This window comes from Psammomys obesus, unplaced genomic scaffold (assembly GCF_907164565.1).
Source record: "Psammomys obesus unplaced genomic scaffold, mPsaObe1.curated_primary_1811, whole genome shotgun sequence".
Lineage (NCBI taxonomy): Eukaryota > Metazoa > Chordata > Mammalia > Rodentia > Muridae > Psammomys > Psammomys obesus.
The window spans coordinates 84,313-96,832 of record NW_026592509.1 but is presented as its reverse complement, the minus strand read 5'-3'; the positions used below and the strand labels follow the sequence as shown (position 1 = coordinate 96,832).

The 12,520-nt window shown below is 47.2% G+C and overlaps 1 protein-coding gene across 6 annotated transcripts in view; it reads right to left on the bottom strand.

Moving 5' to 3' along the window:
• The window catches only part of Sergef (secretion regulating guanine nucleotide exchange factor), a 200,233-nt gene that overhangs the window by 176,525 nt on the left and 11,188 nt on the right, over positions 1-12,520 (bottom strand). For all 6 annotated transcript variants that reach the window (XM_055613494.1, XM_055613495.1, XM_055613497.1 and 3 more), the window contains 2 exons: positions 7,271-7,331; positions 2,452-2,565 (listed from right to left, as the gene is read on the bottom strand). In XM_055613494.1, the coding sequence (XP_055469469.1) occupies positions 2,452-2,565; positions 7,271-7,331 (175 nt within the window). The remainder of the gene's footprint in view (positions 1-2,451; positions 2,566-7,270; positions 7,332-12,520) is intronic.

Sequence of the window (12,520 nt, the reverse complement as noted above, 5' to 3'; positions counted from 1 at the left end):
GAAAAGAAATTCGTTTGTTTTGAGCTACATTTATGCCAGAACATGCTGCAGGAAGAGTGGACTCTAGGGCCCAGCTCTACCTGAGCGTGGGAGAAACCCTCCTCGTGCAGGCAAATGTGAGCAGCTGTGTTGGCAGGACGGCTGGCACCATGGGAAGGGTGACGTGACAGGGTTTGGATGAGTCCATGCACCAAGGATAAGGCACAACAGTACTCACTGTCACAGCAGAAAGGTACAGATATGAACACAGGAAAGCCAGAGCAACACTCCAGCCATACCGGAATGGAGCAGGACAGATCAGTGTAGATTCACATTTCTGATAGAAACAGTAACATAGACATGAGAAAATGCTTGTGAAATGTGTGCGTGTGTTTCTGAGCTCTGCCTATTGAGGAAGGCTGAAGGCAAAAGAACTCCAACCTTCAGATCCCATCATGTGCAGGACTGAGCCACAAAGCAGGCCGCCTCTGAACACACAGCCCAGCTCTGTGAACCTGCTTCTATCCTCAAGTCCAGCACATTACCTCGCTGAATTACACTGCCTTTAGCAACACAGCCTGTGGTAAGTCTTGGTATAGCCTGCAGAAAAGCATAGTTCTAGTCTGCAACTGTTTCTAGAGACTTCTGTTTGACTAAAGACATCTCATACCTTCAAGTGTCCTGTGGAATGAAGAGAACAAGCAAACGCTCCCAGCCATTCCCACCAAGCAAGGAGTCCTAGGCCCCAGGGGCACCTGTAGTAGCAAGGTGAAGATGGGAGAATGCAAAATGGTGGGCTACGAGGGCAGGAAACTGATAAGTCATTCAAACCTACAAGAAAATTCCACCAGACAACTCTGAGCTTTCATTGCAGGCAGATCCCAAACTGGCTGTTTAAACTTAAATTAATGTAATTTAATTAATTTATGTTTAGTTAACTTTAATTAATAATTAATAAATTAATTAAGTTTTAATTTAAATTAAACAGTGGTTTGGCTTTTTTTTAATGCCTTCTAGTTACCGGTCCTGTGCTAAAATACAGAGAACAACAATGCTCTATTTTCCCCGAGGCACAGGAGAAAACTGGTAACCATTCATACTGATGCTCTCCACAGAGAGAAAGCAACGGAGGCCTGAAGGGGAGTCCTCACTGAGAAAGCCATGTCTGCTCTAGACCTTGAGGAAACTGCAGAGCCTTTCCAGAGAAAGAGGAAGGAGCTGAGAGTCTATCCACAGCTACAGTGTCAAGTCAGGCAGGACGACCATGTTGCTGAAACAGGAGGTCTGTGAGTCCTGTGAGAGTCCACACACACACACACACACACACACACACACACACACACAAAACAGAATAATAAGGCACGTGTGTGCCTCACTACCACTGCAGTCCCATCCTCCCCATCCCTTCCCAGCATCCTCTAGTCTCTCCTTTGTTCCTAGCTGGGGCAGAGTAGTTAGGGGACACTTATATAGGACTTCCCATAGCCAACCCTCAGTGAACTGGGCCCAAAAGTAAGTTACAGAGAAGAGACAGACACGGAACCATACACAAAGAGAGAAAGGCCCACAAGAGCATGGAGAACAGAGAGGGAGAGCTGAAGAGGACCTGAGAGCAAAAGATAGAAAAGGAAGAAAAGAAAAGAAAAGAGGAGAGAAGAGAAGAGAAGAGAAAAGAAAAAAGAAAAGAAAAGAAAGGAGGGCAGCCCCTATTGAACAACTAACCACAGACAAATGAGCAGGTCCCTGAGCTGAGTGCAGATTCCTACAGTGTCTTCATGTGGAGACACCCCTGCCTGCTGGGTACAGCCTCACTCATCCCACAGTCTTCTCTCTGGGTGTGACTGCCAGCAGAGTCATTCCTGGCCCCTTGGCCATACAGGAAACTCAGTACGGCTGACTCTGTGCAGGTGCCCAGCTGCCTTGTGGGCAACTTGTACTAGTATTCACAACTTGCAGACTCACTAAATTACTACATACTGTTTCCAAACTCCACACAGTATCTCCAAGTATCTACGACCCATTCTAGAACTTCCTTTTTGATCTTTACCTACCTGCCTGGCACCTACTGCTCAAAAGATCCCAGATTCTCGTGGCAAAAATAGTGACTTTTACTGGGCCACAAAAGTCACAAAAAGACTGACATCCAACAAACAGCATTAGAAAGATCAAAAAATACCAAAAGCTTAAAGCAGGAAAGATGGCTCAGCAGTTAAGAGTACCAGCTTCTCCCTTCCAGAGGAGCTGGATTTGATTCTCAGCCCCACATGGCAGCTCACATCTGTATGTTAACTCCAATGCCAGGGGATGAAACGCCCTCTCCTAGCCTCCCTGGGCATCCGGCATGCAAACAGTGCACAGAATACAAGCAGGGAAAAAAAAAAAAACAAAAAACAACCATACAAAATAAAGTTTGAGAGAGACTGCTTGCCCATTTTCTGAAGGACAAAAACTCTGAAGAAATAAGGAGCTCACCTGTCACTCTGCTGGGTTCCTTTGCCGTCAAAAACAGCGGGAGAGTCTTCCCAGGACACAAGCGGTGTCCAGAAGATGCCAAGCCAGTCCCCCACTGGAACACGCTGCCACTCACTTCTCAGCAGAACAGAAGGGAAAAGAGAAAATGTGCGTCAGGATTAGACTGGGCTGCCACTTGACCCTCGCTGCTGCGGGAAATTCCCAACCGGATCTCAGCCGATGTGAGCCCTATACAGAAGCTTGTCTCGCAGGGGTGACCATCAAGCCAAACACAGATCTAGTCCACAGATCTAAAACCATGAAAGAAGTCCTGAAAGTCCCAGGCACTATCCCACAGCCACACCCCTGGAATGCTGCCATTTGTTCATGGCTAACCTGAAAGGAACCTTGAAAACCATCAAGTCCACACCTCACATTTACTAGCTGAGAAAACGGAGGCCCAGAATAGAGGCTGAGATTTAGCCAAGATCGCATGGGAAATGAGTGACAGAGAAAACACTGGAGTCCAGCTGACACTCACAGTAGTGCCTTTCCACCCTACCAACGCAAATTCAGATTCCCTATTGTCAAATACACGTGTATTTGTGATTACAAGACAGTATGGCAGCCATTATTTCAGTAGAATGCCTGCTTAAATCTATTCATCCACACCCCAACTCCCGCAGAAGTACACAGATAAAAAAAAGTCTATGCATTTACCGAATGGTCGGAGATGCACAACACAGATGTGCCAGCTAATGCCAACCTTAGGCTCCTCTGGACCAGTCTACAGCTGGCACTCTAATGGAAGGAGTTGAAGCCGCTTAGGAAGCAGCAGCAGTGACCACTGACAACAACGTAGCACAGCAGAGGGTTGCAATAAACCAAGACAGCAACCTCCTTGGCAAATAAACTGCAAGAGAAAAAGCTTTCCTGGCTACGTCAAAATGATGGTTTTGTGAGGATTCTTTTTTTTTAAAGATTTATTTATTTTATGTATATGAGTGCTCTTTCTGCATGTACACCTGTACACCAGAAGAGGGCACCAGACCCCAATGTAGATGGTTGTGAGCCACCATGTGGTTGCTGGGAATTGAACTCATGCTCTCTGGAAGAGCGGCCAGTGCTCTTAACTGCTGAGCCATCTCTCCAGCCTCTTGTAAGGATTCTTAATCAGGATCTGGATTAGGTCTGTATACAACAAATAGCTGACATAGCTACAATGTCTCAAATAATAGATTTTTCCTCTTTGAAATTTTTCCCAGATATTTGTTTTTATTTTATGTGTGTTAAGTGTTTGGCCTGCATATGCCTGGTGCCTACAGAGGCTGGAAGAGGACACCATTCCCCTGGAACTGGAGCTACAGACAGCCTATGTGCTACCATGTGAGTCTTCTGCAAGAACAGCCAGTGCTCTGAACCCATGAGTGATCTCTCCAGCCTCCTCTTTGAAATATTTTCCTGTGCAATCTACCCAGTAGCGCCACACAGTAACCAGGGTTTGCAGCCATTGTCCTTCCAACCCTGAAACTGCTTCATCTTGCAACACTGAAGCTGACTGTACCAGGTCACTCCCATCCCTGTCCTCCTGCCCCAGTCTCTAATTTGACTACTCATTTGAATGGAATCCCAGCATTTGTCCTTCTTATGACTGGGTTAGGTCATTCAGCATCATGTTCATCGATGGAAGAGCCTGTCAGCAGTTCTGTACTTTTTAAGGCTTATACCATTCCCTGGTGGGGAGGAGTTAGACACGTGTGTGCATGTGTATGCCACATGTGACTTGCCCATTCACCTCTCAGTGGACACCTGAGTAGCTGTTTCTATCTCAGCTGTTGTAGCTGGTGTCTTTCCTTCTATAGACTGTTCACCTCTTTGCCTTCTTTTTCCTTTTTTTTTTTTTTTTAATGTATTTGTTGAGCTGGGCATGCTGGTATATACCTTTAATCCCAGCACTCAGAAGGCAGAAGCAGGAACTCTGTGAGTTCTAGGCCAGCCAGGACTACACTATGACACTCATCTCAAAAGAAAGAAAAAAAAAAGTGGCTACAGTTAGCTAACAGTAACATGGCCCTTCCACACTGCTTTCCCTTGCAACAAGCACTTCTGTCTGCTACATGCACAATTAAGAGGGTGTGTAGGGCGGGAAGCAGCCTCAAACAATGGTCCTCCCTCCCACCCGGATAAAGACAGGATCTTTGGTTTGCTGGCTGCGCCCACAAAGCTCAATGGCCTGTGAGCATCGGGGGGTTCTGCTCACCTCATCCACAGGGGTGCCGGATCACACACACACAACCATGCCTGGCTTTAGGAAGGTGCACGGCATGTGCACAGCCTCTTGAGCCCCCTCTCCACCCCACTGCCCCAGTGAGGTCTAGGAGAACAGCCTTCTAGGAAGAAGCCATCACAGTTCAGCAGTCACGCTCCTGGACACTTACTTGACCCAGAGAGACGAAGCTTACATGCAAACAAAACCCTGTCCACGGGCGTTTACAGCTCATTGCAAACAGGCCGAACTGGAAGCAGGCCAGACACTGCCCAGCGGATAACTAGTTAGACCAACTGGCTGCTGCACACTGAACTTTGCCCACCCGCAACATCCCTCACTTCCAGGGTGGCTCTGTTAGGAAACGGCCTGTTTCAGAGGCGAGGAAAGCTAACCGGTGCCAAGGGGAAATGAGGTCAGTCCTTACAGAAGCCAGGAGGGGGCGCTCTCTGCACACATGCACAGAGGAGAAGCTTGTAAGGACATAGTGAGGAAAGGCCATCTACAGTGTCACCAGACACCAATCCTAACGACACTCATCCTGGGCTCTTAGCCTCTACAACAGTGAGAAGCTGAGTTTATGTTCTTTAAGCCACTTGGGCTGTAGTATTTTGTCACAACAGCTCTAGCGGGCTAATCCAGAACCACAGCCATACCATACTTCTCGCCCCTAAAAGGAATCAGTTGTGGATACACACGTCTAAGACAGATCTCCGGGGATTTACGCTGTGCAGGAAGGCCAACAACCAAAGGGTTATGTACTGCACAGGAACATCTGAAAGCATTTCAGACGTGACATCACAGACGTGGGAAACAAGAATGGTTGTCTGGAGCCGAGGGAAGGCTGGGGGCCAGGAAGTGGGTGTGGCCATTCCACAGCAGCAGGAGAAACCCTGCACCCTCACCGTATCAGCACCAAATCCAGGATGAGCTACTGCAAAGTCAGCTCTGCAAGGTGTTACCACTGAGGGAATTAGGGAAAACAATTCGTAGGCAATCATTTTTGCTTTTAACAACTTCCTATGGATCATTTGGTTCTTTCAAAACATAAGATTTCACTTTTTAAAAACTGTATGTATGTGTATGAGCATTTTTTTCTGTTCTCCATATGCATGCCTGGTACCATGGAGGCCTGAAGAGAGGGTCTCTCCTGGTACAGACGATTCTGAGCTGTTGTGTGGGTGCTGGAACCAAACCTGGATCTCCTGGAAGAGCAGCCAGTGCTCTTAACCACAGAGTCATCTCATGATCTCACTTTAAGAGAAAGTGCAAGCAGCAGTAAGCTACAGGTGGTGACAGCCACAGGAGGTGACCGGCACAGGGTGTCCTCACCTAAGTTCACACGCTACCCTCCTTACCTCTTCGGCCCTTGCCCACCCACACCTGGACTCACACAGCATGGATTGTTGGTTGCCACAGGAGACAAACACTGAGACACAGCCCAAGAGGAGCAAGCACAGAAATCGAAAAGGGAAGACACAGAAGGGTGAAGATTTTCCACACACTCCGAGTTGCTAATTCCTCCTCTTCCTGGTTTCTCTCCTCTGAGTACACTCTAACTTCTCTCCCACTCCCTCTCTCTCCCCTTCCTGGTTTCTCTCCTCTGAGAACACTCTCCCGCTCCCTTCCTCTCCCTTTCCTGGTTTCTCTCCTCTGAGTACACTCTAACTTCTCTCCCGCTCCCTTCCTCTCCCCTTCCTGGTTTCTCTCCTCCAAGTACACTCTAACTTCTCTCCCGCTCCCTTCCTCTCCCCAGCACATGTTCAGGCATCACATGTATGTTCATGTGTGCGTGTGCATGCAGGTGCACATAGAAGCCAGAGTTCAGCTCTGATGGTGTTCCTCAAATGTCTTCAATTTTCAGCTGAGGTAAGGTCTCTCGTTGGTCTGGAACTTCATCGAGGAGGCTAGGCTAGCTGGCTGGTGAGCTCCGGGGACCTGCCTGTCTCTACTTCTCACCTCACCACTGCTGTTCTGGAGATTTGAACTTGGATCCTCATGCTTTTGAGACAACCATAGTATATACTGAGCTATGTCCCCACTTTGCCCCTCTTTTTGAAAGGAACTCTCTATGTATAATCAACTGCTTTCTCAACCGTAGGACCCTGAAGCCAGGCCCAGAGTGCTATGTCCCTTAATGCCACCTGCCCTCCACATCCCCAATGCTGCTGCTGGTTCCTCCACCCACTCACGTACAGAAGACAGCTCACCTGACGCTTTTCAATCAACAAACAATAAAATCCAGCAGGAAAGCAACCCAGCTCACTGCAGAGTCTACACTGACATCCCTATCTCTCCCGCCACTCACAAGTGTCTCTACAACCTCTTGATGGGGTTTGAAAAAGACGCTAACTCACACCATTCCTTGGCTATGAGGACTAAATGAGAGAATCGACTTGTGAAAAATCCAGCAGCGTGTCTACAACAAAAAGAGCCAGAGAGCTCACTTCCTTCCGCCCCTGCGGAGTCAGAGCTGCAGCACCACAGGGCCCTTCCCAACGCTCTTTCCCAAGTTTTCTCCTGGTGTTCTATTGCTCAGCAGGCTCACTCGCAAGATAAAGGTGGAGTGCTCACCTGTGGTGGCTAATGCGTGCCTCAGTCCAGCGGCGACACAAGCAACTTCCTCTCTCAGGCACTGTCCAAAGGAAAGAACAAGATTTAGTCTCAGAATCGCCATCTATAAAATCTCATGTAACTCACATACAAACACAATACTGCCTGAAGCACCCCCACACAGCATGCTCACCCGTAAATGCTTCTAGATTTGTGGCTAGGGGTGTGTGTGTGTGTGTGTGTGTGTGTGTGTGTGTGTGTGCCTGTGTGTGTATGTGCGTGGATGGCCCTGGCCACCTTCCGCTATCGTTTGTCACTTCTTGCCCTGAAGCAGGGTCTCTCACTGAACTGGAAGTCCACTGTCTCAGCTGGCCTGGAAGGCCATCGAGCTCCCTCAGCGCTGGGCTTTCGGGCATACACGGCTATGCCTAGCTTTTTAAAAATACTTATCTTATTTTTGTACATGACTGTTCTTCCTGCGTGTGTGTGCACCACATACATGCAGGCGTGGTGCCTATGACAGTCAGTGAGGTTAGCAGATCCCCTGGAACTGAAGTGACAGATCATTGTGAGCTATAATGTGGGTCCTGGAAATTGAGCCCAGGTCCTCTGCAAGAGCAACAAGTGCTCTTAGCAGCTGAGTTATCTCCCTAGCCCCTGCTGCTTGACTTTTTTTTTAATTAATTTATTTATTTATTTTGTGCATGAGTTCTGGAGATCCAAATCCAAGTCCTCACGCTTGTAAAACAAGCTCTCTTACCATAGAGCCATCCCCTCAGCCCTGTAAAATAACTTTAAAATCATAGCATTGCACTACCTGTCAAGGGTGGGGGCAGGGACTTCCAAAACCCTCCAGTCCAACGGTTAGTACACATTTCCTAAAAACAGCCAAATACCATACGGTTCCTGCCACACAGCTCAGCTCTGTAAGATCAAACAGCAAGCATGGCTGTGCTCCAGGAGGACTTAAAGAGCAAGGTCTCTAGTCCTCCCCTCTGACCCAGTCCCCCACCCAAGGTGAGAAGCTCCTCTCGTGGTCACTCAGCCCTGCCGAGTACCTGCCTCGGGAAACACAGGGCTCACCACTCCCCAGGCACCTGCTCCATGCTTGCACATCTCCATGCATCTCTTTAGGTGGAGCCAAACCCAGCTGCCTTTAGCTTCTGACAAAGCTTTCCAAATATTTGAAGACAGTTGTCATGTCCTCTCCAATACATCTTGTGGCAGTTATAAAAATAGGTCCTCAAATTCCTTGATACTACTCCCTTCAAGTCTCAGAGCTCGATTCCCCTCCCCTGTGTGGGCTGGACTTAGTGACACACTTCTAATGGAAAGAATAAAGGAGCAGAGTGAGTCAGAAGCAGGATGATAAAAGGCACTGAGGCCTCTTCTTAAGAAAGCCAGCTACCAGGTCTGAATAGTTGCACAAAGACGTTCACAGAGCAAGGAGCTGTGACTCCCAATGGAAGCGTCACAAGAGCTTGGCAACGGTCTGTGTTCCAGTCCAGCCCATGGAGGTTGTGTACAGAGCTAGTATGTCTTCATTGCTACCTTGCGAAAGACCAGCTAGGGGTCCCATTCCTACCCCTCAAAAGTTATGGGATGATGCTTGCTTTAGTGGCTGTCGCACTACAGTAGCTAACTACTGAACTCTACACAGACATCCCAGTTGCAACAGTGTTGGTACAACGTTCTGTGGATGAACAATTTACCCTTGTTCATTCAAATGCTGATCTCTCTACCCCTCTATCTGGTTTCAATCTGGACATTTCATTGTAATGTTTATTCTAAGCATCACCTGTCTCAAGCTTGTGTAAACATGCCACCATTTGTTCTCTGTGTTGTCAATAAAACAGCCAGCCAGTGCTGAGCAACAGAAAGAATAGGGTAGGACATCCTGGTCCAGAGGGGAGGAAAAGAAAGGGAGTGAGGGAAATCAGAGAGAAGGGATCAGCAGGAGAGGACTTGGAACCACCAGGAGAGATGAACACGATCCAAGATATGACTAAAAGCAAGTACAGTGTGTAAAATCTGAATGGAAGGAAACTATGCAGGCTTGGAGGTTTAGGATAGAGTAACTATTGCCCAGTATTGTGCTCTAGGTTAACTAAATAAATCCTAGTCTCTGTGTGGTGATTTGGGAATACAGCTATTTAGGAATAGCCACTGTTTATTGATAATCTACAACACGGCAGCTATCACTGAGTTTCCCTTCTCTGGATATGTTCTGGTTCCTCCTGCCCCTGTGACCTCATGTATCCCAGGCTGGCGTCATACTTGCTACATAGCCAAGGATAACCTTGAACTTCTGATCCTCCTGCCTCTACCTCCCAAGTGCTGGGATTTAATGAACAAACCACCATGTTCATGAAAGGGATAAAAGCCAGGGCTTTCTGGATGCTGTGCAAACACTCCACCACCTGAGCTAAATCTCTGGCCCTCAGTCACCCTCTTTTAAAGAAACAGTGTAGAGGGTGAGTCTTACTGACCTTTGGGCTCAGCTCCTGCACATCAGCGTGCAAGGGAACCATCCCACAGATACAGGTTCTGGCCTCCCTTGGAGACTACCGACAGTCAAGTCCCCAGTTGCATCATCTTTGGGCAGAATAAAAGCTGACTGCTAATACAGTTGTGCAGATGGTTTTTTAAACTCATCTTCTTTCCTGCCCTCCTCTGTTTCTCTAAAAATAACCAGTGGGCCAGGCCCCTCTCTGTGTTCTACCCGTGTGTCCCCGCTCCTCTCCAGCACTTCACCTTTTCCTCACAGTCCAGCCTGACCACCTGCTGGCAGCAACCCCTTGTCTACGCTTTCATACCCACATCCATGCTGTTCCTTTGCCCTGGAATGTTCGTCTTCTGCTCTGCATTCTCCTATCCCAAGCCAGAGAAACCTCAGCTCAACCCTAGCTAAGCCTCCTGCTAGGCAGGTGTCCAGTCCTCCTTCTAGACTATCTATCCTCCTTCTAGAGCATCTATCATAGTTGTAGCATGACAGTGGCACTGCGTATAATTATCGTGTGCCACTAAATTATAAATCTCTCAGGTACTAAGACAAGTTCTAACCACCTCACTTCCTACACCACAAATGAAGCCTCTCCCATTGCTCTATAGGAAACAGCCCATCAAAGCGCTCTTAGTTACGGACTGTCATCCAGCATATTTTAACCATTGTTCCTTCCTGTCTTCTTTAATTACATCAAATATAATTAAACTAAATTAATTATAACATATGTAGGTTCTTACAAGGTCACCTATTTGCACCCGGGAGTTACAGTGGGGACCCAGAGCTCTGTAGAACTAGACTTGTATGGAGGCCTTGGGAACCAACCCCCAAATTAACAGGCCACAGGGCAGCAACTGAACATAACATGACAGAAGCAGACCCAAACTCTCCAATGAAAGTACATCTCCCACTCCTCATCAGTTTAGGGATTAGATGGCAGCAAGGGGATGGGGGGGGGGGGGAACTGGGGGGGGGGGGAGTATCGAGGGGGTGGAAGTTGAGGCAGTAAAACTCATTCTTGATTTCAATGTATTTTCTGAAATTCTTCCTTATTCCCATCAGGACCACATACAATATTATGCTTCCCCCCCACACACACTTTACACAAACTAGGGTCACATGGGAAAAGGGAACCACAGTTGAGAGACTCCTCCAGAAGACTTGCCTGTAGGCAAATCTGTGGGACAAGTCTGGTTAACGGTTGATATGGGAAGGCTTAGCCACAGTGAGTGGTGCCACGCCGGTGCAGTGGGTCCTGGACAGTAAAGAAAGGCAACAGAATATGAAGCTGAAAGCAAGCCCAGAAGCAGTGTTCCTCCAAGTCTCTGCGTCAGCTCCTGCCCCAGGCTCCTGTCTTAAGTTTGACCTTGACCTCCCTCGGGGATCACATGTGGCTTGGGAGTTGTAACATGAAATAAACTCTTTTCTCCCTAAGTTATTGTTGGTGGTGGTGGTGGTGGTTTGGGGGTGGGGGGTTGAGACAGGGTTTCTCTGTGTAGCCTTGGCTGTCCTGGTCTTTAACTCACAGAGATCCTCCTGCCTCAGCCTCCCTGAGTGCTGGGATTACAGGCTTTTGCACCATCTCACCTGACTTCCCTAAATTGTTTATGATCATGATGTTAATCACAGCAACAGAAAGCAAAGTAGAACACACATAAATTTTACACACCTTTTACAAATGTGGGCCATCATAAAAAGAACTCTGAACAAAAGCCAAGCGTCCCACCCACTCTCCACCATGGTGACTGCTACATGTGGGCACTGAACACTTGCATTTGGTTAGATTCAAAGCAACCAGCAAAACACGCACAGAGTTCAGAGCCTCCGCACATAATAACATGGGAAAGACCTCACTCACAGATGTTACATTTATGTGCATATAAACAGCAATGGCCGGCACAGATTAAATCGGTTTTCAAGTCTCTAAAACTAGGTGACATGTGGTGATATATCTGCTGCCACAGCTGTGGGAAGTAGCGGCAGGGGATCAGGACAAGTCCTCTCCTAGTTTTGTAACATGTTTGAGGGTAATCTGGGCCAAATGAGACTCTATTTAAAAAAAAAAAAAGTCAAGAGGCTAGAGAGATGGCTTAGTGGTTAAGTAAGCATTGACTGCTCTTCCAGAGAACCTGGGTTCAGTTCCCAGCACCCACATGGCCGCTCACAACTGTCTATAATCTCGTTTCCAATATCCAATGCTGCCTTCTGGCCTCCATGGTACACAGACATATACACAGGCAAAACATCCATATACATAAAATAAAATTTTAAATGTCATTAAATTACTTTTACATATATATGTGAAATATATATGTACACACACACGCTGCATGGAGACATTCAAAAGACTACATGTTATACACTTACATTTATGTGAAATGGCTAGAACACATAACTCCACATAAAAGGTAGACTAGCAGCTACCAGGGCCTGGGGGAGACAGAAAGCCCTGCTACTGAGCGTAGAGTTCCTTTTAGCCATGACGCAAATGTCATAGAATTAGATAATAACAATGGAGGCTACCTCCAAGACCATACTGAAAAACACTGAAGTATGAATTGCAAAGGAGTAAATGCAATGTATCTGAACCATGTCTCAATAAGGTTACTATTTAAAAAATTAACTTCAGCTGTTTACTTGTTTTTAAGTGGAACTTGTATGATATTTCTGCAGGACAGTCCTGGAGTACCATTTGCTAAATCTACTATCTTTTTTTCTAGACTGTGTGTGTGTGTGTGTGTGTGTGTGTGTGTGTGTGTGTGTGTGTG